Genomic DNA, 25905 nt, shown 5'->3' on the forward strand with positions numbered 1-25905 from the left:
TTTTTGTTTATTAGCTTTGATGCGCAGTTTGAGAAGTCTATTTGCTATTCTAATCTATTTAATCACAACTTGTTATTTAGAAATCTTTGTGGCATCTCTGATCTTTCTAATCTATTAGGAACATTGTCTTTAAGGAATCAGAAAATGCATGTATTAATTACAAAGTCCTTCAGAGGCGCCTGCTCTCAGGCAAATAATGTTTTGTAAATCAGAGAGCTGAAATAAGCTGCTGGGAAACTGTGTGGGTTGCAGTAAATATTTTTAAGCCTCACATCCAGCTCACACACCACATACAAGTTAGAGGTGAAGGAACATCCTTTGGATGGTGTCTAATATGGTAAACTCTGCCCGAAGGAGTCTAATCAGAAAGCATCTTGTGGTCATGCTGTCACTTTATTTTTTAACCCCTGGGGAAAAAAAATAATTCTGGACACAGGTATCCTGAGGCACTTTCCCCTCCAAACCTAATTCATCAATTCCTTTCCACTTTCCAGAGGGATCTTTTCCTCAATGTGATTTTAATGTAATACCACGTCTATTACAAATATTTAAATACTCTCCATTCCTAATAATTTAGAATGGAGGCAGAAAACCTGCAGCAGCAGGGTTTCCCCCTGACAAAACCAAAAAGGATGCTTTCAACTCAGGATGAGCTGTAGGTCCCCTACTGCAAGAACAAATAACAAATGAAGACTGACTCTGGTTTACTTTGAGGTAAATCCAAGCAAGGCCAACTTGGGCAGGAGCATGGCATTGATTTGTCCTCTGCCCTGCACACACTTTGCCTTCTCAGAGGACTGCAAGAGCAAGAGAGTTGTTGCATGTGTTTCATCAAAGGCAATACCTCAAAAAAAAGAGGAAGTAGCAGATAGGAGACCAAAGGATGACTGAAAAATATCACAGAGAAGCCTGATTTCTTGAAAATGTCTCAAACCTATGGAAAACTTGAAGATTGGTAAGGTTTCAAATTCTCTTTGGTGGCACTATGGGAGGAGGTTTTCTGTTGCATTGTGTTGAGATAGGAGAAGGAGGCACCATGAAGAGGAAAGTGAAATGGGCAGTTCGGAGGAAAGGAGGAAAAGCCTTAGGAGTAGTTTTAGGGAAACTTTTGCAAGGCTGGACCATGAACTCCACAAAGAGGATGAAGGTGAAGCAGTGAAAGGACTTAGTGTGGTTTGCTAAGGAACTGAAGTAAGTAAGGAATTAATTTTAACTGTGACATTTTGAGGGAAGACAAGGTGAGCATCAAGAGGGCCAGAACAGAGAAGGTTACAGAGACTGAGGATGAAGCTATCAGCGCCTTACTGTGGGAAAAAATAATAGCAGATATTTCTGTAGGATGCTCTTGAGGGAATGTCAGCAGGATTAAATGATGGCATCAGTCTGGGGAGAAGGAAGATGATGATAATGTTGAAAATAACACTGAGGGTGTGTGCTGCCTGGATGCAGAAGCTAATAGGTTTCCCAACTACAGTCAGGGTAGGCATGTGATAAGGTAAGATAAGGGGGTCAGTTTTAGCTATAGCTGTGTCGTTGAATGGAAACATCTGACATTACTGAACCAGAGACCTGCCTGCAGAAAAGGGAGGGAGGTTATGCTAAAAAACAGACAAAGATGGGGAGTGCGGGAGAATGAAGGAAGTTTCCAGAAGCTGACATTGCTAAGGAGGAGGATTTAGGAAGATCATGGACAGCAGCTGCATCGAAACAAGTATGGGAAGAAGAGAACAAAATAGCCTCTGACGGTACGAAAGACAGAAATGAGGGATGCAGGGAAAAGGAAAAGCTGCCTGAAAAGCTATCCAACATCCTGATTTTTAACCTTGTGCAGCTCTCCCCCACCCCCCAGGTCCACGTACTCCTGCTCTGTTCAGATACATTGTCTGAGCAGCACTTGAAAATGTTGGATATTTGCCCCAAAAGTTTAGCAGGTTGGAGGTGCACCTGTGCAGGTCCATACACTGTGATGCATGCTCATTTGGTCCAATCCGTATTGCACACTGATCCCATAAGTGCGCGCCAAACTTGAACTTCACAGTGCCCATGAACATGCCTGTATCCAGGAGAAACACCCCCCTTCTCTTCTGTCTTAACAAGTGTTCATTTCTCACATATCTGAGCAGAAGCAAATTTTACACACCAGAGGGATTATGTGCTGAAGATTGCAGGTACTGTTGATTGTACATATGTATGTACCACCTGACCCAGTGATTTTTGGGTGGCTGGGTTTGTCATGTCCGTAAGTCAGGCATCTAAAGTCTGTGCTACAAGGATTATATGATATTCAGCAAGAGGTGAGCGTGCCCTTCGCAGAGATATGCTATTGATAGGGAGATGTAATGACTTAGATGAAATCATTACTTATCCTTCCAGTAAGTTGTGTCCTGATTTAGTAACATACTCCATTTGTAGATCATGTCTCTGGTGAGTCTGCTTTACAACAGCAGTGCAAACAAATTAAACAAAGTTTTGATATGCTTTTATCAAAGATTTGTCCCTAGTGTCCTTTGATTTACTTCATGATATCTCCTCTGGCACGAACTGGATGGAAGCAGTATTTTCTCCCCCTCAAAGCTGATCTGAGCGCAAGCACCTCTGAGAATATATGAGCTCTGTCTTCAGAGCTGCCTTCAGGCATTCTGGAGAATGACTGCCCTCCTCTTAACATATAACAGGCTGAAGATAGCTGCATGTCTTCATTTCAGTGAAATTACTTTTTTCCTGCACTTCCTTGGCATCCAGATGGTGGTGCTCCAAGTGTCCCGAGCTGATACCAAAGTGAAAAAAACCTGCTGCCCTTTCTTGCTGGTTGACAAAGGGAGCTACAGCGGTACATGCTCTCCTTGCCTTTAACCTCCCTTCCCTCCCCAGTGAGGACCAAAATTAACGGCAGATCTCACTGTCAGCAGGGAAAGATTCCTGCGTTTTGTGATTTTTGTAATAGCGTCACAGAGGTTAGAGGTGGGAATAACCCATGGATTACCCTTTACACCACTCCAAGTCTGCTGAAGATGGTTCTACACAGCAGGAGGTATGGTCTCCAGCACACATTTTGATACTGAACAGAAATGTGGAACAGGAAAAGAACTGGTTCCAGGGGCACCAGTATAGAGTACTTTTTTGTCTCTAGTCTGTCAGAGGATCATTTTCTGCTGTTAAGATGAACACTTGAGGTCTCATGGTGTTAGCATGATTGTCAATAGGACTATAAAAGCAATATATATCTTAAGAAATGAGAAAATGCTCTTAAAGGTGAGATGTTGAACAACTGAAAAAGCCAAAATAGCCATTCATCGGGAAGACAGGTTAAGCAGCATCAGCCAGTTCTAGCTCAACTCCTGTATAATAACTTGCCAGGTTAATACATTGCCAGGTTGTAAAATGCTACTGAGCTGTTTAGGTTTCTGCCTGTTAATTCTTTGGGTAGTTTGAATGCAGAGAAGGGCTATCACTTGCTGCCACTATAAAGGAAGCCAAGGATATGCAGCAAATTCAACCCTTAAGAACACAAATAACTTCTGATCCTTTGCCTATGTTTGATGAGTGGTTCAGCCCTGATTCCCAAGCCCTGTGGTTCCCATGGGACTGACAACACCCACTCGACACAAGTCCCTGTGGTAAGGCAAGCTTTGGGGTTCAAACACCATCTGTATGGTTCAAGACAGCCAAGCCTGTGGTGAGCCTGGGAGAGTGACCAGGCTCTGTCTGTGATCAACCCTAAGATCTTTGTCCTGCTTCAGACCATCATGGTCTGCCTGGTGGCTGTTTGCCATAGGAAAAGTTTGGCATTCTGGGGACTCACGATGCAGGAATTTGGCCAGCTCTAATAAAGGATTATAACTGTGAAGAAAGAAAAGCCGGAGGTCAGCTGAGCATTTCAATGTCTTTGATAAAGAGCCCACAATTTTCACATGTTGGGAAGTCGGGTAGTCTTTGGGTGAGGGAGACATTGGTATTCCAATGGGCAGACTTTGCTTTCCCAGCTGTCACGTAGGCTTTCAGGAGCAAGTTAAACTGTGGCCCTCAGCCAGCAAAGCACTTAGATGGCAGCATACCTCCTGGTCCATGGATCATTCTGCTGAATTTGTTAGGACTCCATCTGTACTTCCAGGAAACAACGTGCATAGCTGGGCTGGGTCCAGCATCTCTCTCATGTCCCCACTTGTGTAAAGCTCTTTCACATCCCTTGACACCATATTAATATGCTGGATGGGCTATGGACACTGCCTGGGACTGCACCAGTTGAGTCATAACCACACTTTTGAAAACAAATGAGTAAAGTATGCTTTTGCTTAAAGGTAAAAAGCACCGTTCTTTTGCATTGTGAGAGTATGAGCATCAGCAAGAGAAGAGCTGTGCCTACGCACTGTTCCAGTGATAATACATGTACTCTTGTTTACTCCTTGAATAATAAGACTTTGAGCTCAAAATGCTGTAGGGGATCAGCACATAGCTGACAACAGCAGATGGAAGCAGAGGAAGACATGGTGTGTTACCTTTTTTGCTGTGGATGGATCCCAGAGCCCCAAAGGTGGCATTGAGTAATTTTCAGCAGCTTGAGTGAGCACAACAAATGGAAATACTGGGATAGAAGATCTTGTGGAGATGACAGAGATCAGCATAGCTATCTAGCAGCAAAGGACTGCAGGGATTAGGGCATGAAACATTGAATGTTGAGATGAGGGCATGCTTAACTCTGTGGTGCACGGAGTATCTAAACACAGGAACAGAGGGAACTGAATAGCAGGCAAGAGAGCTGCACAGTGATCACTGGCAAGAGATGTGTGTGGCTGAGGGTTGAATGAAATTGTAGGTCACCATGTTGATCAATGATGGCAGTCTGTGGATAATTTTCTGAGGATTTAACCCTCATATGGAAGATAAAACTGTGCTGTAAGTCAGTAGAAAAACTATTCCTGTAATTTGCTCAGAATATAACTGGAGAAGGCAACTATGGTACAGGATTTAGTGATGCAGGATGCGCTGAGACTCCATGAAGGAAGCCAGCCAAGACAACAGAGTTTGCAGAGGAACATATGAGAGCATGATCCAGTGGGCCATGATGGCTCAGTGGACACTGCTGGAGGTGCCTGAGTGTGTAATACGCTAACAGGCACAAGCAGTGTACAGTGGAGTTACACCCTTGGGTGTATGTGTGCAAGAATGTGACATTCAACAGTGTTCAGTTCTGTCCTCTCTTACCGAGAATTTGTGTCCCAGTCACAGATGTTTGTATGTGGGTGCAGTTTAGAGCAGTGATTAAATTTTGTGGTTGAGGCTGTTAGCATCGTTTAAAATAAAAGAATCACACAAAAACACAGCAGGAGAGAACTTCAGGAGGTCATGCAGACCAGTCCTTGTCCTAAGGTAGGCTAATTGCACTGGTACCACTTCTGATGTGTTTGAGTAATTTGTCCCTGAGGCTCTCCACCACTCAAAGCTCATGATACCCTTAGGCTTCACTCTCCCCACCGCTGGAAAGGCTGTGGGATTTTTGTTCATCACATCTGGGTTATGTATTTCTTCCTAGAATTTAAAACATGGTTGCAGGTGATACTAGCCACATGTGGGCACTGAAAACCAAAAATAGTCACTATCATTTATGGACTGCTCCCTCACACTTGTAAAATAAGAGAACTGAGTTGAAGACATCCCTGCCATGCAAGGGAAATCAGTAGGGAAACTGGGTTTCTTCCAGTGGCACTGGGCTGACACAGAACCCACAGAAACCTGATTGAGGAGAGCAGTGTGAAACACCCAGATTATACAAATGAATAGGCTGAAACTTTGCATGGCTCAGCAGTTCTCTGCCAGATATAGGTGTCTGGGAGATGGCTGGTTGCGGCAATCCTATAGAGGGGTTAAAGAATTGAGAGGAGGGAGGTGGCAACCAGAGGAATTACTCAAATTCAGGGAATCTGAACTCTGGACTATTAGCAGTTTAGGGGAAGAGAATGGGAACAAAAATGCTTAATTGGTTGCTTTGGGAGGATGGGCTGGTTCTTGTCACAGTGGCACAGAGCAGCCAGACTCAAAGGCAAATTCAGGAGCCTCAAGTGGTGCTCTCAGATCTGTGAGCTGGATCCTATAAAAATGGTGTGGGACATCCATTTACCACACACAACTGTGAGTAGATGTTGCTGTCATTTTGTTTTGCAGCACAGGATGGGGGAAGGTGAGTGTCCTGCCAGCAAGGGGAGGAGGTGGGAGGTTGTAAGGCTCTGTGTGTGTGTGTCACGGCTCCAGCTGTGTGTGTGTGTGACGGCTCCAGCCTCCCAAGGAAGCACATTTCTTGGGAGTGAAGGGGCCAAGCTGAAGAAGGAGCATGGTGGGAACAGAGATCTACAGTGCTCCTTCCTTGGGGCCTCAGTGAAGTGTTAGAGACTCTGGCTGCTGGCAGGAACTCACCAAGCAGGAGGAGGCAGGGAAATCATAAACTTGTTACTAACTCGCTTTCTTTTCTGCAACCCATCCCCAGCACTAACCATGTTTGAAAATACAGCATCCAGGCTTCTTATGCAATGGCTTCAAAAAACAGTCTTACTTCTGTAGACACTTATTTTCCCAGCTCTATTTTTCCCTTGCTTTGAGTTTGCTATAGACGTTAATTAGGACTTCCACATCCTCCATAGCCTGGTGTTTTCCTTTGTAACTGAGAACAGCGAAGGTGACCTTGCTCCCCAGGTGGATTTTCTCAGCTCTGGCAGTCTAATCATTAATGTCGTTGGAACAGAAGCAGGGATCTTACATGGGAAACTTGAGAAGAGCTATAAAAACATCACATAGACAGCTGTCAGTGTCAGCTGGCATAGCTCCAGTAATTCAGAAGTAGATATGTTTCAGAAGTCATCCTGTTCTCACACAACAGTGGGTGTAATGGAGTGAAGGGATATTTTTACTGCATGGTAAGAATTTACAACAAATACCTATTTTTGAAGCTCAGTTGCATGTGGGTGAACTGGGTCTACTGAGAGTATTAACCAGCATTTGGTAATCTCTATTTTATTATTCATAAAAAGTGAAGCAGTGACCAGAACACTAATCGTCACTGAATGTTAGTTTACAGCATAGGGAAAGTTATTCTGGCGGCCTCATTCTACTCCCCACCTGTACAGTCATGAAATTGTAGAATCATACACTGTAAGTAGGAAGACATTTCTGAAGGTCATGTATTCCAATTCCCTGCTCAAAGAAGGTCCAACTAGAGCAGTCTGCTCAGGGTCACATCCAGTCAAGTTCTAAGTATCTCCAAGGATGGAGATGACACTGCATCACTGGGCAACCTCGTCAATATTTGACCATCCTCATGACAAAAATCTACAGTGTACTTCTAACATGAGTGGCATATAGTGAACCAAAACCCAGGCAGGGAATAACTAAGTTATGCTTCTCAATACCAGGTAGCACCAGAAGACCTGTGTTGGAAAGTATGCTTCAAGATGCTGTGGCTGGTCTCACTTTCATAAGTATCATATACACGAAGACTGAACAAGCATATAAGCACCGGAGAACATTGATTTTGCCCACAGTAGTATTTCTTTTAGCATAGTACTTGAAAACATAACATTTTAAATTCCAGTGTGTCATTTGTCACATGAATTAAGAGTTTGACAACAGAGTCACCATGAAGCATTCCCGTTACAAAAGCAGATGTGGGTAGCAGAGCTGTACACAGCAGCCAGCTGCACTAGTACTAGGCTTGACTTCTAGAAAAGGCAAACTGGAAGCTGCTGCTGTCCACTTGCAAGCATGGAAGTGTCAGTGCTGTTTCTGACCCATTTGAACTGCACACTTCAACATTTCTACAGTGGATTTCTAAACAGCCACATCCAATGGGGCCCTGATCCTTGTAGGTACTTCCGAACATAGGAATTACACACACAGCTTGCAGATTTGCCACTAGCAGCTGCCACAAGCTACTGAAGAAGGCGCATTATTAAAACTATACAAAACCAAAGCTGGGAATATAAATATCAGACAAGATGCTTACATGTTGCTGGACATGCTGCCTAACATCAGAAACACGAGACAAGAGCAGAAAGCCATGCAACAACATATTTTAGCAGAAGCGCGCAAACATTTCACAGCTTGTCCCCTGGATGCCATGCTCACACTTACATTAGTCTGTGTCATACTACCTTAACTTGTTTTAAGCATTTCCATCATCTGTGAGGTAGGGAGGGAAAAACAGAATAGTTAAGGTATAATCAAATGAGATCTTGCACATTGTAGTATAATTTGTAAACAATCTCATTACTGGCTGTAGTGTGGAGAGTGTGAATGGTTCAGGCTTCTGTCTCAGCTTATCTAGAAAGGGAACTTTCTGAAAGCCAGGTGACTGATTCAATGGGTTACTAAGGAGGCAGGTGAAAAAACTAGGATTAACATAGGATAAACGGTGACAGAACATAAACAAACAAATACAAAAGCAAAGAACTTTTGTGTCTTCCTGCATTTTTTTTCCTGTCATGACAGAATCAAAACTCCCAGTAACATCTTCTGATCAGTGGGCAATTTTAAACACTGTGTTAATATGGCTACTTCCAAAATATTGGAATAAAGATGGAAAATCAAACAGCAATCAAACATAAATCAGAACAATAAATTAGGTTAAAGACAAAGATACATCAGTTATCGAGTATGTACAGATCTACAGAAGTCTTTCTTCTAGATAAGAAATTACAGTAATAAAAAATAATGCATCTAAATCTTGTTGATCATCTTGACTAATTGCTCATCATTTCTGATTATACTTCTGAAATCACAGGTACCATCCTTATATGCACAAACTCTCCTAATGGCTTAGATCTTAAGGGCAGCCATGCATTGTGCTTTTAATTATGCACCCACAGAAGCCTGCTCCAGTGAGATCTTATGCCCGTGATGCCCTGAGAAAGCCCAATAGAACCTACAGATACTTTGGATCTGAAAGGACTGTGAATTCACTGTACTTTGCATAAGCGTATAAACCCTTTATGTGTGATCAGGACAGATACTAAAAGCCACCTATAAGTGAAGGATTTGTATCAAGAAAAAATGTGTCCTTGTACATCTTTATATTATACTACTGAACAGCTAAAAATCTGTAACAAGCATGGAAGAAACAAGAGTCTTTGCTGAGGCAGTAGCAGAGTAATCAATTGGCCTAAACTTCTGCTGTTCGAAAGGAGCCTCAAAGGAGATGCCAAAATAGATAGCACTTGATACACTATCTTAAAGCAATCATTTCTTAACTAAGAACATAGCCCAATGGTTCCACTATTGCTTGAAACATGTTTTGAAAAAAAAATTGAAGAACATTAAAGTAGATTTGACATAGAAATCACAAATAGCCATAATAACACCACAGTTGCATTTTCTAGTTGGGTCTAATTCAGATGAACTGTAAAATACAGCAGAGAAATTAGACACAGTACCTGGAAGTATCTAAATGTGCTGATTAAATGATTGGCACGTCCTTGGTGAAAATGATCAATATATTAACTTTTCTAAAGATCCACAGTAGGCAGTAAGAAAAGTCTCTGTATGTCTCTGTGTGTATACAGATATATATGTTTAAATAATTTGCTGGATTCCTGTCTTTCTTGAAAGTTGTGACTGTTTGTATGCTGGTACTTCAATGCCTCCATTGGCTTTCCTTCTATCATTATTTCAGCAACGAAACATGGACCAGACAGAGGTGCTGAGGGATATGCACACTGGTTGAGTAGCTGTCTCATTTACAATGCTGGAAAAAAATGAGGTAAAATAGCTTATTAAACAAATGATTTTGACATCATTTAACTTTTCTCCTGTTTTATTTTGATCCTTCTGCATTGTAAGAGAAATCAGAATTTGTAGCAATGTAATCGTGCATGCCCCTCTGCCTCCTGCCTGCATATCCTGGTTAAATGGAACTGATGCTGTTTCATGCAGATTAGGCAACAGCCATTACAATTCAGCAGCATTACACGGGTTGGATATACTTGAGAAATATCCAGGGAAAACCCAGACCCTATTCAAGCACTGACGAAGGCTCCTGTGCTCCCCATCTGCCTTTTCCCAGACACATAAGTTTTCCCCAGGATCACCAGAGGATGTGCCTGCCTATCCTGCTCCATGGGACACACCAGACGTGCAGCCACCAAGGGACATGGGATGTGTAGTCCCATCTCTGGGATGCTGTGGAAAAGACCCAGGGGAGTTTGAGCACTTACTGCCAGTCCCAACAGCCTTAGTTTAGGCTTACCATTCCCATGGAGACGAAGGGTTAGTTATCACCCAGACAATGTAAAACATACATAAGTAGAGCCAACCTCACTGCTCAAGCTTCCTGGGCAATCTGCACAGGCTGGTTGTCCCAGGCAACATCTCCCCTCCACAGGAGACTTTCCTGCCACCATTTTAGTTAGGTCAAGGGCTGTTTCTCCTCCATATGTATGTATCATGTAGCCACAGCAGGAATAACTTCTGGCCCTTGATTAGAAAATAAACAGTGTTTAAAACTCTTGTCCTTCCTTGAGTTCCTCCTTGGCATCTTTCATCAAGGTACATACCTTTCACTAAGCCTTACTTTCTGCACCTGTCTGTACTGCAAAATATACAACCTGCTATATACTCTCAAAGCAGGTTAAGTGTATATAGCTGGTGGCTGTCTCCTGAACAAGATCTGTCATGGGCATGACAGCACTTTGTAGTGAATTGGGAAGATCAATTCCCAGCCTCTTTTCTTCAGTAGACTGAAAATGCGCATGAGATATTGGCAGACCTGGGCCAATCTGGGGCTGTGCCCATATCCATGTTTCAGTGGGATGAGGAGAATATTTCCGAGGTGAATTTCTCATTTACTGTGCTTGTTCCAGCTAATAATGCACACCTGTAGGGCCAAGCAGGAACCCTGTTGGAATAACATCCTCCCTCCACCGCGCTGCTGGCACAGATAACAGGTCCCCAGGACAAGGTATTTCTCCCCACAGCATTGCTCCTGCTGCTAATGTAGACATTGCCTGAGAATGCTGCTGACTTGATTGATCCTGTTTGAATCTATGTGATTGTATGAGCAAAGCTGATAGATCTGGCCGTAAGCGGCATTTACTCCACCATATTATTTCACATATAAATCAGCTGTTTGGGGCAGTGGTAACTGTTTTGTTACCACTGTGAATTTAGGAAAAATCTATGAAAGTCAATGAAGAAAGTACATATTTACAGTGGAATAACTGATGTGAGGACTTGACTGGTTTCATTTAGATGTGCAGAGGTAGTTTAAAGAGATTCTTGTCTTTTTGGATCCTTGAATTTAGGACTTAGGAAAAAGTAATCAAACACTTCCAAAGTGTTTTATACATGGGTGAATTATGCACTCGGTTACAAAGCTGTAAATCTGCATATTGCTCTTTGTACCCAGTAACAAAATATTCTTTTAGCTTTTTTATTGGTTACAGTAAAAATCTCCATTATGTGTATCGCAAGTAGTAATTTTCATCTAGAAATATTGATGACTTCTTGCTTATGGCAATGAACAGATTTTAATACAACAGTAAAGCATGCCCTGTCTTCTCAGTTAGTCTCCATTGACTAAACATGCAGACTATTTACAAAAAACCTAATGTAATGGAAAGGGAGAATAACTAATGCAATGGCTGTATTCCCTGGATCACATGCAATTCATCTTTACTAAGCTAGCTGAGCCTCTATAATCTCAAAGCATTTATGAAATAATAGGGAGAAAGCTTTAGGTTAAGCATATTTAGTATAGAAAGTATTTGCTTAATTTGTTTCTTAAGATGAAATTCTCCTATTCCTGAGGGAAAAGCAAAGTGCTTGATGAATTACAGCCACAGACATCCTGCAGTGAGATGTAAGAAGCCTTGTGAGATCACTGATGGAAACAATCTTTATGATGCTGAGATTTTGTAGCTTATAATTAAACATCACAGATCAGACCCTCTAACCTGTATCATCCTCACATGCCCTATTTTACACATCAGAGCAATTAGTGAAGTGTATATTATATATTTAGATGAAGGCTTTCTGTCAGGAGCTGGTGATGTAGTGACTCAGCAAGGCATTATCAGAAGACTTTTGCTAGTGCTAAGGTTTTGTACACCTTTGTAGGGGCTAGACCTGTCAAATTAATACAGGGGGCTATTTCTGTAACATCCAGAAAGTTTCTGCTGTACATCAAACTGCACTAGCTGCTTATTTTAGATGACAGCAATTCATACATTTGTCTTGAACAATACAGTCTTTAGCACTTTTGGGGTATGTACATCTACTAAAAAAGAAACTTGACTTTGAAGCATTTTGTAGAAAAAGGGCTTCCAAATTGAGATCATCAGAGACATTTTGTCAGGTGCTTCAAAATACCAGTGAATTAACAGCTCATGTACCAAAGATAAGCAACAGTCTCAGAGACAGGCTGCCTGGCTATCAAGGAGTACTCTGAGGGTGTGATTTGGGACAACATGAACACCTGGATTTGTGCCCTGCTCTCTTCTGCCGAACTGGGGTTTGGCCCCTGGCAGTTCTGAGTGCCTCTTGAAAGAGTCTGTCCTCTTCAGCCTATCTGTTCTTTTATTAATTGGCTCATTTTTATTCCCAGCAACAGAAATCTCACCCTCCTTCCCATCCACACAGTTGTTTTCATTCTTGAAAATAACATTGCCTGAAAGCTGACATTTTACCTGTGGGCAGTGATGCTGGATCCCATGATTTTGACATGAACAGTTTGCTGCTACCACAGGGGATGTGCTTTACTTTCTCTTGCCTGCCCTTGTATCTGCCCACAGTGTTTGGAGAGTTATTCTGAGCCCATGAACTGAGCATTTTGCCCTTGTGTGTCCTTTATGTCCCTGAGCTGATGGGGCAGATCCTGACTGTGAATGTGTGAAGCAGTGGAAGACACTCATGAGATCCCAGCTGTGTCCCCAAGGTCAGAATCAAGGACTTTAAACAACTTCTAGAGACATAATGGAAATGACGACTGAAGCCAGGTAATTTCACCAAAGAAGTCATCATTAATGCTTGGCTTTCACAATGTGCTCTTCGTGTGTGTAAATCTCAGAAGGATATTGTCAAGAAGGTCACTGTTATTAGCTCTAATGGCACAGTGAAGTGACTTAGAAAAGGTGACATGGAAGACAACAAAGGCACTGAAATAGAAGTGGGATTTCCTGACTCATGGCCTGACTCTCAGCCCTCCTTGCTCCCACTGCCCTGATGCCACTGGAGCTGTCCTCCCTCTCTCCTGTTCATGGTTGCCCTATTCCCCTATCAGCTGCCCATCCTTTCTCACCAAAGCACCTACTAAAGTGCCTTACCTGGTGTATGCTCCCAGGCCTCAGTCGGCAAAATGCAGCTGCATCTGCACTTGTCTAAATGGGGATGGATTACTCACATGCTTAAAAGCTTTGCTGGATAGAGACCTGCACTCTAGAGCCAGACTTACCTTCATTGTGGAGTCCGCAGGGAGGAGGAGAAGACATTTTTCTCCTTCACACATTCTGCATGGAAAAGGGATGGGCAAAAGAAGCAGGGAGAGCACTGACTTGGTTTCTGCATCAGAGGAATGCCTAGTGCACCTGCCTGGATCCTGGTGCACCCTGAGAGGAGGTTAATAGCAAGGCAGAGCTGAGAAGTGTACCACATCTTAATAGTTCTGTCATATTTTTAATGAAAACATTTGGAGAAAAGGTTTCCTTATTGACCTTGAAGAATACAAACACCCAAAACCCCAACAACATTTTTAATGCCAGCAGCTATTAATAGTGGTGGTGATGTTAGTTGTATACTAGGATTTTGCCTGGTGAAATCTTGGAGCAGAGTCTCCTGGAAGGCATGCTAAGGCACATGAAAAACAACAAGGTGCTTGGTGACAGCCAGCATGGGTTCACTAAGGGGAAATCCTGCCTGACCAATTTGGTGGCCTTCTATGATGGGGCTACAGAACAGATGGACAGCAGTAGAGCAGTTGATGTCATCTACCTGGACTTGTGCAAAGTGTTCAACACTGTCCCACAGGACATCCTTGTCTCTAAATTGGAGAGACATCAATTTGATAGGTGGGCCACTCAGTGGATAAAGAACTGGCTGGATGGCTGCACACAAAGAGTTGTGGTCAATGGCTCAATGTCCGGCTGGAGACCAGTAATGAGTGGTGTCCCTGAGGGATCGGTGCTGGGACTGGTCTTGTTCAACATCTTTGTCGCTGACATGGACAGTGGGATTGAGTGTGCCCTCAGCAAGTTTGCCGATGACACCAAGCTGTGTGGTTTGGTTGATACGCTGGAGGGAAGGAATGCCATCCAGAGGGACCTTGACATGCTTGAGAGGTGGGCTGATGCCAACCTTATGAAATTTAACCATGCCAAGTGCAAGGTCCTACACCTGGGTCGGAGCAATCCCAAGCACAGCTACAGGCTGGGCAGAGAAGAGATTCAGAACAGCCCTGCGGAGAAGGACTTGGGGGTGCTGGTCAATGAGAAAATGAACATGAGCCGGCAGTGCACGCTTGCAGCCCAAAAAGCCAACCGTATCCTGGGCTGCATCAAAAGGACCGTGACCAAAAGGTTGAAGGAGGTGATCCTCCCCTTTATTCTGCTCTCGTGAGACCTCACTTGGAGTATTGTGTGCAGTTCTGGTGTCCTCAACATAAAAAGGACATGGAACTGTTGGAACAAATCCAGAGGAGGTCCACAAGGATGATCAGGGGACTGGAGCACCTCCCACATGAAGAGAGGCTGAGAAAGTTGGGGCTGTTCAGCCTGGAGAAGAGAAGGCTGCGTGGCGACCTCAGAGCAGCCTTCCAGTATCTGAAGGGGGCCTATAGGGATGCTGGGGAGGGACTCTTCATTAGGGTTGTAGTAATAGGACAAGGGGTAATGGGTTCAAACTTAAACAGGGGAAGTTCAGGTTAGATATAAGGAAGAAGTTCTTTACTGTGAGGGTGGTGAGCCACTGGAATGTGTTGCCCAGGGAAGCTGTGAATGCTCCATCCCTGGCAGTGTTCAAGGCCATGTTGGACAGAGCCTTTGGGTGAGATGTTTTAGTATGAGGTGTCCCTGCCCACGGCAGGGGTGTTGGAACTGGATGATCTTAAGGTCCTTTACAGCTGTAGCTATTCTATGTTTCTATAACTAGTAGTAATAATATTAATTGCCTGTATAAAAAGCATTGTTGTTTTTTTAGTAGGAATCAGGTATTAGTCATAATACTACTTTAAGTAGCTCTTTAGTGTGGAAAATATGTTAGGGATGGTATCTAAGTCACACAACAGAGGGGTGCTGGAACCTCCATTACCTAATCTATTAAACATCCTTAAACTATGGAAGAAAAGCACCACATTGTGCCTGTTATTATAAGATCACAACATTTAACATCCTATTGAAAAGAAAAAATGTACTTCTTGCATCTTTTTCTGAGCGAAACTTATTTCCATTGTCTTCTTAGAGAAGCAATGAATTTTGCACTTTATCTGTTTAATCACATCTTCAGTTTCCATACCTTCATGTTACTATTGTTAATTCATAACTTTTAAAAGATCTGTTCTTGAAGTTACTCCCCCCCATCAAAAGGTTTGGGTTTGCTTCTAAGCTGTATATCTTAGATACTAAACTTACCTGTGACATTCACAACAAAGATCTCTTTGCTGAATCACTAAGTCAGTGGGAATCTCAATATTTACCTCTATGGCACTTGGGTGAGGTCCCTTTTAGTTTCTTTCCCTTTTAAATTACTGCTTTTGTTTTGGGTCTCCCTAGACTCCCACCATCAGCCACTGCAGCGTGAGCAGAGGGTTCTCACCACGGCAGCTGTAACAATCATTGATTTTTATTTGGTTCAGCAGCAGAACAAGTAAAAAAAAATATCTGTCAACCTTCTGAAATGCAATCCTAAAAAATTCAATTTCATATCAGCAAACCCCACAATTTGATGTACATGGCATAAAAGCAGAGGATAAAAAGCCAGGCATCACAAAGCACAACAGTCAGATATGGCAGCTTTCCTTCCCTGACCTGGTACTCAATGGAAAAGCTGTTCACTGAGGTCAAAATCACACTCTGCTACACGCAGGGATATGAGCCAAAGCCCTTCTTTCACTAGTGCTGTTCCCTAGCTCCAGCCAGAGGTCACCTGAAATAAGATTTTCTCCATCAGTCCTTTTTCACTTTTCATTGCAACTGCACAAATGCTCAGCAGTCGAGAGGAGAAGACCGTATGTTTGTTTGATACTGCAGCCTGGTACAGCCTTTAGCGGAGACACAGCACCACTGGTTTTTAGTTTGGTGGCAATAGCCTTGAAGCCATTTACACCAAATTAAATCATGTTAAAAGACTTCAGACACATTTCCCAAACATTCCTGGCAGTGTAATGGATGAGCAGTGGCTGCCCTGAAGGAGGGCAGTTGTGGCTCCTCTCTCCCAGGGAATGGAAGTCTAGAGCCACAGGTCCTGCACCATCACCAGTGACCTGGGAGGGAAAAGAGAAACGACTACCAAACTATTTACCCAGTTAAATCATTGCTGAAGTGACCCAAATTCATCTAGAACTGCTGTTTTAATTAACAAGAGAACTAAAAATGTTGCTGCTTAATGCTGCTCACTACCTCTGAACATCAGTCAATCATGCACATTGAAACCAGCACTTTCCATGACAGCCCATGTCTGTGAGCCTTACCTGCACATGCAGAAGGGCTGCTGGTGAATCCTTCAGCTCCACCAACATGGTGGTCAAGACAATATCATTATCTCAACTGCTTCCCTATGATCTCCTCAGCCCTAGCCTGAAGAATTACACTGATGCTGTTTCACTCATCTCAACAATTTAGGTTAGAAAGCCCTAAGGCTGTATGTCAGCTCTCTTGTACACATTATTTTTGTATCTAAATCTCCTTTAAATATCAGGCAGACTCTTTTCATAGCTGAGTAGTCATTTCAGTAAGTGTGGTGGTTGATTTACAGTTTGTACTTCGTACACTTTCTGTAGTGAAGCATAAAATTGAAAGGCTTATGTCAAATTCATTCATACATAGACACATTCAAGAGCAAACTAATTTTAAAGCACTTAAAGGGTATATAATGTTCCTATGCCATGCTTTACAAATCTATGAAGTAATTTATAACATAAAGCCTACTTTGGAAGAGAGCTGCAGTAGAACAGATAGCAGAGAGATTTCAATCTAAAATATCCCAGTGCTATACTCCCCCAGATATCTGCAGTTCAGATCTGATAGAAATCGTGAGTAATCAGTTTCTAAAGCAAAATTATTATACAAGGAAAGTGTCTCAGTGCAATGTTCGCTTGCAAAACCAGGCTATTCTTCTAACCATCAGTATGCAGCACACTCGATAAGGAGTCAGATTTGGATCTCAAACTACTACAAAACGGGAATCACAGTTAAGCAGGACCAGAATTTAGATGAAAACTGGATAAATGCCACTTGTAGCTGTAATACTAGGGCCATTGTAATTAACTCCAAGAGAGTTTCCACCCCATGAGAAAAAATGTCTTCCATCTGACATTACTGTTGTGGTCTTCCTCTGGCTTAGCATGGCCAATGGAAGGTACTTCTCCACAGTGCGAGTGCCTTTCCTGATCTATTCAAGCGCAGGTTCTTTTAACATCCTCCCATCACTTTCTGTTTTGGAGGCCACCAGCTTTTCTGTTCTCTTCATCAGGAGCTGGGAACTGCTAGCACTATTCAGCACTGGCATCTTGCTGCACAGGGCCAGGGACCCAGAAACCATGTGGGCCACCTCTCTAATCACAGCCAAGCACCTTCTGTAATTGCAGCCTGTAAATTCCCCCATATTGAACAATTATTAGCAAACATGGTGGGCAATCACTAAAAGTGCTCAAAGAGAAGTGGTGACCCAAATTCAACCCTGTGATGGGCAGCATCCCTTGAAACCACATCCTGGCATAGGCAGGAATGAGTGCAGAGTGTCACGAGCTGCCAGCCACCTCGTGTGTCACAGCTACTCCTGCTCCCTCCTTGTGTCTGCATTTCCTCAGGGGCTTCCCTGCTGCCCCTGCAAGCAGCAATTTAATGTGCTCACAGTACGAGGAGTAAAATATACAGCAATGGCTGCAAACTGCTCCCATGCTCCTCTTCCCACTATTCATCCTGCTTGGCATGTGTATGGCACCTCGGTAGTTAACTCCGTAATTTGGACATAGGTAGTGCATTCCCTCATCTCCTCAGGAGAAACAGAGACATAATCAGAATTTAGAGTGGCTTCTAAAAGGTATGTATTTCAAAGGCAAAATTGCAACATAAAGCATTCAGAGAAACTATAACCCAAGCACCTCCTGTGTGCAGAAGGAAAATATCCTTTTAACAGCCAGTGGTTGCAGACCAAAGGGGCTGACTCAAAGCAGCTGTTCTTACTCCTCTCATCAGGGGGAGGAAGCTCTAGTTTTGGTTCCCCCATGCAGGGAACTTTGAGATATTTATAAAAAAGTGGAACAGCTTCCATAGAGCAGGGCAGCAAAGGTCACCCCAGCACTGCTGGGCACGTAACCAGTCAGGACAGCACAGAGCTGCAGCGACCCAGGAGAAATGCTGCCTGTGGGGTTGCGGGATTGTGCTTCAACACACACAGGCTAGGGGCCACCCCGGGGGCGGGGGATGCTCTCACAGCATGGAAGAGCTGTGCCTTGTCTTTCCTTCCTGCTGGATGCTGGGACCAGCCTTATTGAAAGTAGCTGATGATATTGGGTGCATTAAGCTTCTCAGCACAGGAGTTAATGTCATTGGACATGAAGACAGTTCAAAGTGGGCTTGCCAAAACTCCTTTTAAACAGGTTAGCCCCTGCCAGCCTCCTGCACCACTTTCTTCCTTGCAGCCCCACAGCAGCCACATCGCTGACACATGTGAAGGGAGAAAAGTCCTTATCCCAGCAGGAAAGACCGAAGAAGGAAGAACTATTAGCCTGAAATTCTGCAATGAAAGAGGCAGATTTCAAAGGAACCCAAAGAAAACTTGCATCCAGCTCAGCGGGAATGCCTTAGGTCTAGACTTCACCTATTTCTTTGAAGAAAGCCAGTTACCGCTGCAGCCTTAACAACTGCTTTAAACAAAGGGAATCCTAAAATTTGCTTTATCATCAAGAGGTGAGGGCTGGCAGCCAGCAAGTGCAGGAAGCAGTGGGGTGCAGGAGGAGCCCCTGTGGCACAGCCCGATGGCAGCCTTGGCGTGGCTGCAGCGGAGATGCTGCTGTACTGAGTGCCGTGCCTGCCGTGCTCTTTGCTGAGTGTTTTGTACACTACTGTTTGCAGTTGCTAACAAATATCCCCAGTGTTAATAATTTGGGCTGGATTCTTCTGTGACTTCTTTCTGCCTCTGGTTGTGTTTCTTTCCTTTAAAGTTTCAGCATAGCAGTTCAGCAGTTTTCGACAACCTGTATCATTGCCTAAGGAGTTCCTGACTCGGAGAGCAGACAAAATTCACCAGCTTTCCTCTGGCTGGACCAGTAGTAACCAAATACTAAATATATGGTATTTGGATGGAGTTTTTCTGAGTTTTGATTGTGAAAATCAGTCATAAAGACCTTGACAACTAAATGTCAGTGTAGACCTATCCCACCACTGCTGTGCTGGTTCGTGCTCTGGGGCTATTAGTGCCCTATGGGTTAGATTCACAGAGTGGTCATGGGGTCATGCCATGATTTTGTAGCACCCACCTTTCAGGGATCTAACTCTCCTCAAGCATTCATAAAGCAGGATGTAATTGGTATGGAGCTTGCAGTATAGGGGGAAAGATAGGTTCCTGAGCTTGGGATCCAGAAAAGCCAATACAACACAGAAGGACCGTCTATGTTGGAAACTTAAAGGCCAGGATGCATTTGAAATTCAAGCCTGCTAAGCTCTACACAAAATGCAGAGGAAATGCTCACCTTTTCCTAGCTGGTAGAGAGCTTCTACGCAAGAGCGTTTCTATGGACCCCTGCTGTTTCCTACCCTTCTGTTTCAGGAAGGGAGTTATTGTTCATCCTCCCTTTTACTCTATTAAATCTTCTCAGGTGGCTACTGTAATTAAAAGTCTGCTGGGACATCCCACAGCTGACACAGAGACCTCTGAAGGGCCAGGAGGGGATGAAGCCTTGATCCCTGTCTGAGGTTCTCATTCCCAGCCAAGGCTGCCTGCTTTGGCCATTTTAAGATTTGTAGGGTGCTGTCTAAGATTTTGGGTATGAGGGCACACTCTCCCTTTCACACCTAAATAAAATTCTCCTACAGGTAGATCCTCCCTCCATGTGGGTAAGGGAATCCTCATTGAGTAAATGCTTGTGTTTGCCCAGAAAATGCTTATTAACAAATTAGATTTGTTTCTCTCTAACACTGTCATAACTTTCTCAGTGAACTGATGTGGAGAAGTTACTCTCTTGAACTGGCTCTTTAATTATGCTGCTAACAAGGTAGGCAAGGCACCAGGGTAAATAGGCACATGCAGTGCTTTCTGCTATTATGGCTGGAGATTGCCTCCAGGTGCTGAACTAACACAGTGCTAATGAAGCCCACAGACAAACGTTTTGCTACTGCCCCAGCTTTCAAGTTAGCTTATAAAAAAAGTGGATTTATGCAGTAGAAGAGACTTTCTAAGGTGTTTGACTTGATACGGCAAGGTATAACATTAGTACTATATAGGCTTAATAAAGTACATAGGAAACAAAGATAAAGAACTGCTTTCCCTGAGCACCATTTGACAATGAGCCACCACTGTTAAAAATGGGTGTTTTCAGTAGGGATGTATACAGATTGTTTCTAGACCTAAAACTGTTCATCTGCAGTGCAGATGCTACATTAGATCATGGCTGATAAAATCTGTAGCTTGCACAAGAATCGATGTTATGTTTAAATGATGAAGAGAAAGCAGCTATACGAGACATGCTTGGTCAGCTGGATCCATTGTTCTTAAGTACAGCCAAATACAGAGTTAAACTCCACAAAAGAAGAAATAATGGCTGCTCTAGTTGAGTGCTATTTTTCCTCTAAAGGATTTAGAAGATAAACAAGAAGGTGAAATCTCAAGTTCTCGAATAGCTGAGAAAGTTAAGCAGACCATGGATGGCTAAACAGGGAATGCTGAGACTGAGCAGGAGCCAAGGCTGTCAGGCATGTGCTATCTGCAGTTTTGGTATCTTTCTATCACTGAGGATACTGAAAACCTGGGGAAGATGCAGAGACAAATAGCAAAAGTGGGCCAAGGACTAGAGAAGGCACCTAACGGGGAGAGAGATTTTAAAGAGACTGTCTAGCTTATCAAAAAGAAGACAGAAAGGTCTTGATTACAGTGAAAAATCTATCTTGACAGGGAGAAAACAGCTCTTTAATCTGGCAGAAAAAGATGAATGGTTGAAAGCTGGAACCAGATACATCTGAAGAGGAAATAAGGTAAAATATGTTAATAGCAAGGGTTGGAAACAAGTGCTTATGGAAGGGAAGGAGTCTGCAGTACCTGAAGATGTCACGATGCTTTTCTGAAAGAGAGAATTTTCTTGTACAGGTGCTGAGTTTCAGTCCATCCCAGTATGGGCACAACTGGGTGAGATTTTAAGAGCTGTGATAAAATCTAGTTGTCTCTTCCAGCTTCAGCTCTGGGATCCTGTATGAGCCGTCAGAAGGCACACAGAGGTGTACACGCCAGCTGGGGTCTCCTCCTTCCAGCAGGACAGTCATGCCAGGAACCAGTGCTGGGATTCACTCCTAAAAGCCTGGTTGTTTGGGTTTCCAAAATGCTTTGAAGCACAACGAACCCCTTGCTTGCCCAACCTCACTGAAACTCTACACAATGAGCAGAGGGGACGATGAGCCATTGCAGGGGCGACCACCTCAGCTTTCACCTGTCCCTGGCAGGGCAGGTGGCTTGGGACACTGAGCTAGGCTGACACAACTCCAGTGGGCATTGCCTTCCTTGGGGGGGTTATGGAGGAGAACAACCTTTCTCTTCATCCTGAGAGAACCGTCTATCTGAAATGCAATTCTTTTTCTTAACTGAAATATGAATCCTCCTGTCTTCATCTCCCCATCTTCCACAGAGATATAAAAATTACTCTTTCCTCAGTGGAGCAACTGCATCCTTCAAATGCCTATCTTAGCCGTGGTGATGCACTGTGCATGCTCAGTACGTGAGTCAGCCCTGCAGCCCAGACTAGCCACACTGTGCTGTCTCTGTGTCTTTGCATCTAGCAAACGGTTTCCAAGATAATAATCATATTTTCAGTCAATTCAGGCAAGATTGAATTCAACAGGGCTAAAAGGCTCAAAATAAGGTAAGATGTCACCTGTGGCAAAACAATAATCCCCACCTTCCTTGAAGCTGACTGTGGCTATTTTTTATTCCTTTAAGTTGTTGGTGTCATGGCAAAATCCTGGCAAAAATTAACTCCCACACTTGGCTTTGCAACAGGAAAGTTACTGCATCATGGAATGATGTTTCAAGATTTCATTAATTTATGTTTGACAAAATGCATTTCTTTTGTGAGAGGAGAGCTAGGCTGGAAATACGGAGGGAATACTAACACCCTATCATGATGCTTCTAGACATTTCCAGGATTGAGAGTCTTTTATTTACCATTTAAAGAAATTATCAAAATCTCCATGCAGTTACTATAGAAAGGCAAAAATCTGAACAGTGCCAGCAATGGTGAGCAGCCCTTGCAGAAGAAAGACATGGGGCTGTCACTGAATTTGCAGTGCCTTGTGTTATGCCAACTGTTTGTCTAGGACCCTTAAGGATGAGTTGGAGAGAGTCTCTTTCCTCCAGCTCATAAATGATTGCCACACAGTGATCTCCACTGACAAGCTACAGATCACCCATGGATACTCAGCAGGCAGTTACCTCGTCTCATGATGAGATAGTAACAAATTTAAGATCTTGCTCTCGTCCTAACCCAAATTCCCTCCTCCAGGACTCCTTGCATATTTTCTTCCCATGACTTTCCAGTGAAAGCAGCTGCTGTAGCTGCTCCTGGCAATGCAAGAGTTACAAGGGAAAAAGCTCTTCCTTGAGCAATATTACTAATGTGTGGTTAAGCACAGAAGTATTTTCTTACTATTATTTTCTTTTTAAAGAGGCAGAGAGGGGTAACGAATGGTAGAACTAATGAGTCAGTTATGTGTTTTCAAAAGGATGGAGAATTAGTTATTTGACAGAAAATTGAAAGGCTTGATTGCAGGCTCCATTGTGAGCCTCTACCAGCTTGGCCGTGGTATAGTCCATTGACTTTTCTATAATTGTCCTAATTAAACAATCAGAAGTGAGGGCCAAATTAGACCCAAAGTGTACATTTGCAAGCAATTCAGTGCACAGCATTCTGGCTGGTAGAAGCGAACATTTAAATCAGCTGATTTAACAACAATTAAACAAAACCTAAAAATCTAAACCCCCATGGTTTCCACAGAAAACAGCCTTCTAGTGCAACCACTCCACAGTAAAGTAGAGAAGAGCAAAACTTACGAAGACATTAATCAAGATACAAAGTGCAAGAAAATGAGACGCTTCAAGGCACAGGGATGGCAGGAATCATAACTGTGGCAATAAGGGATGATGGAAATCATAGAGAGGGAAATAAAACAAAGGATACATGAGGAAAGGACACAAGAGGTGCAGAACACCTACTCTGCAAATACAGTCTTTTGCTCTCACTGAAAGAGAAAATCAATAAACTCTGTGTAGGAAGAAAAGCTTATTAAATCATTGACTGTCCAACTGGATATTCCTGTTGGCGTACACATTGCTCTGTGTGACGGATGGACATGAGGGTCAAGACGTCACTCACTGAAGTGATCAGGCTTCATAAAATCTAGATTTGCAAACAGCTGGGGCAGCAGAGCTGCAATGAAGTTACTGCTGTGGGTGATTTCTGCTCCCTGCAACACTGTGAATCCATTTATGCAGCAGTGAGAGGGTTTCAATCAAGGCAGAAGCAGAAGGCACTCTTGCAGCTCTGGTTATACCAGATCTGTGCATGCCCATGACTGGTCACATTGCAGCATCTGCCCTTGGATCAGTGATGGCTAGTGGGCACCAAGGTCTGGTCAGGGTCACCAGTGCCAGTGTCTCACTTCATGTCAACCCTACTCTCATGACATGGAGCCTGGTGGCACAAGTGGGCTGAAACCATAACACAACAATTCGTTGCTGCCTTACCCATCAGTCAGCAAAAGACTTGAGAAACCTAGAGTTATAAGGGTTTGGGTTGGAATGTACCTTCAAAGATCATCTAGTCCAACCCCACTGCCATGAGAAGAGACATCTTTCACCACCTCAGGTTGTGCTGGGACTCACCTTTTATTTGCACACACCAAAGCAAGAATAAAACACCTTCTTCAAAGAGAGACCCTGTGTTTCTCTTACTGTCTGGCAGCAAGCTGTAGCTTGATTCGTTTTTGCTCCCCTGTTGTCTATGTTACTGGCAGGTCCCATGAGCATCAGCCCATTATTTCCCTATGCCTCCTGCCCCATCACCTCCCCAGGGCTCCCCCATGGGTTGGTGGCTTCTCTTCTCCCCTGCAGTGTTACTGACCCCTTTTTGTGCGATGAAATGCAGAGCTCACTAACTCAGAGAGCAAGAGGGAAAGGAAAGGGGCTTTCCAGGGAGAACAGGGGTCTGTAAGACTTCAGGGAATGTGCATTTCATCCATAATAGTGTAGATGAGCAGAAAGGCACAAAGAAACCAAGGTCCTACTGTCCCAGGTCACAAACCCCATGCCCCAGCCTCCCCTTCAATACAGCACCTTCTTCTGAGCCAAGGTGACAGGATTGTACCCAAGGGAGCTCAAATATGTTTCAATGCAGCCCCCTCTCTGCATGGTCCTGTGCATGGCTGGGTGGAGCTTGGTGAAGCCGTGAGATCCAGAGATGGCGGCCACAGAAATGTCACTTCCCACAGCCAGGCCCTCCATAACTTCCCTTCTCCTCTGTATCTATTTGCCAGCATAACTTACATTGGCAGGAAGATTTCTGTGACTAATCAGTGCAAAGCATTTGCTCTTTATTAAGTGTTTCTCACATTAAATATCGTTCCATTTTTTTTTCTTTAGTAGAAAATTCCTTACTCTTTTAAGCATATTAATATTTTTTTTCTTCTTTTGGAGGGGCAGATGGGCATGCTCTGCCTCTCAGGGGCAAGGCTGAGATCCTGGATGCTCAGATTAATGGGGAAGCAGCCTTTGTGGACAGGCCATCAGAATCTGTGTATCCCCAGATCCCAAATGCTGCAAGTTTACTGCTGTGGATTGGGATCTACCCAATTTGTCGTTGATGACCAAAATATTTTTATGCCTTTCTTTAGTTTGGGGTTGGAGAAAGCATGAAGTGGTGTAATTTTTTTCTTTTCCTGGAATGCAAAGGCTTATGAACACTTGGGGCTAGCTCTGCTTCACTTCAGTCTGAGCAATGACAGGGGATCAAAGTAAGCGTTGGCCCTTTGGTTATTAAATATTTATTTAGAGAAGGTTTCTCCTTCCCCAATTCATGGCAAGAAAATCTTGTTGTTTTCTGCCTGCAAACTGGGGATAATTTTTATGTTTGAGTGCATTTTCTCCTGAATGCCAACAGATTAGAAGAAAATAAAAGTTATCATGTACATTAATAATAAATACACACATAAAGATAGCCTTGAGGTGTCTAGACTGCTGTTAGCTTTTGTATGTGAATGGATTAAAACCAAGACAAATATTGTGAACTAAATTTAAATGTAAATATTTTTGTCTCAGAAAGAAAAATTGTTAGTATCAATAAATCCATCATTATTTGTAAGCAGCCTTTATTTTTCACCATTACAAATAATCTTTCTATCCACACAGAAGGAGTTTCTAACCTTATTTAAGTTAATGCTATTCAAATTAGTTACAGCTTTGAAAAACTCTCTTTCTTAAGCCATAAATTGTTTTTTTTGGATTTTATTTTACTGCACG

General features: G+C 43.2%; 1 protein-coding gene across 3 annotated transcripts in view; it reads right to left on the reverse strand.

The window, feature by feature from the left end:
• Nucleotides 1-25905, reverse strand: part of LHFPL3 (LHFPL tetraspan subfamily member 3) — a 250533-nt gene that overhangs the window by 27912 nt on the left and 196716 nt on the right. The window contains exon 3 of one of the 3 annotated variants that reach the window (XM_061366327.1): nucleotides 8139-8166. The exons of 1 other annotated variant lie outside the window; for it this stretch is intronic. In XM_061366327.1, coding sequence (XP_061222311.1) covers nucleotides 8150-8166 — 17 coding nt within the window. In that variant the 3' untranslated portion in view covers nucleotides 8139-8149. Of the gene's footprint in view, nucleotides 1-8118; nucleotides 8167-25905 lie in introns of all 3 variants that reach the window. One more of the 3 variants, XM_061366326.1, reaches the window with a different exon arrangement.

Source organism: Neopsephotus bourkii, unplaced genomic scaffold, assembly GCF_033783945.1.
Source record: "Neopsephotus bourkii isolate Nb327-2 ecotype Australia unplaced genomic scaffold, CSIRO-AGI_Nbou_v1 NB_1328, whole genome shotgun sequence".
Classification (NCBI taxonomy): domain Eukaryota; kingdom Metazoa; phylum Chordata; class Aves; order Psittaciformes; family Psittacidae; genus Neopsephotus; species Neopsephotus bourkii.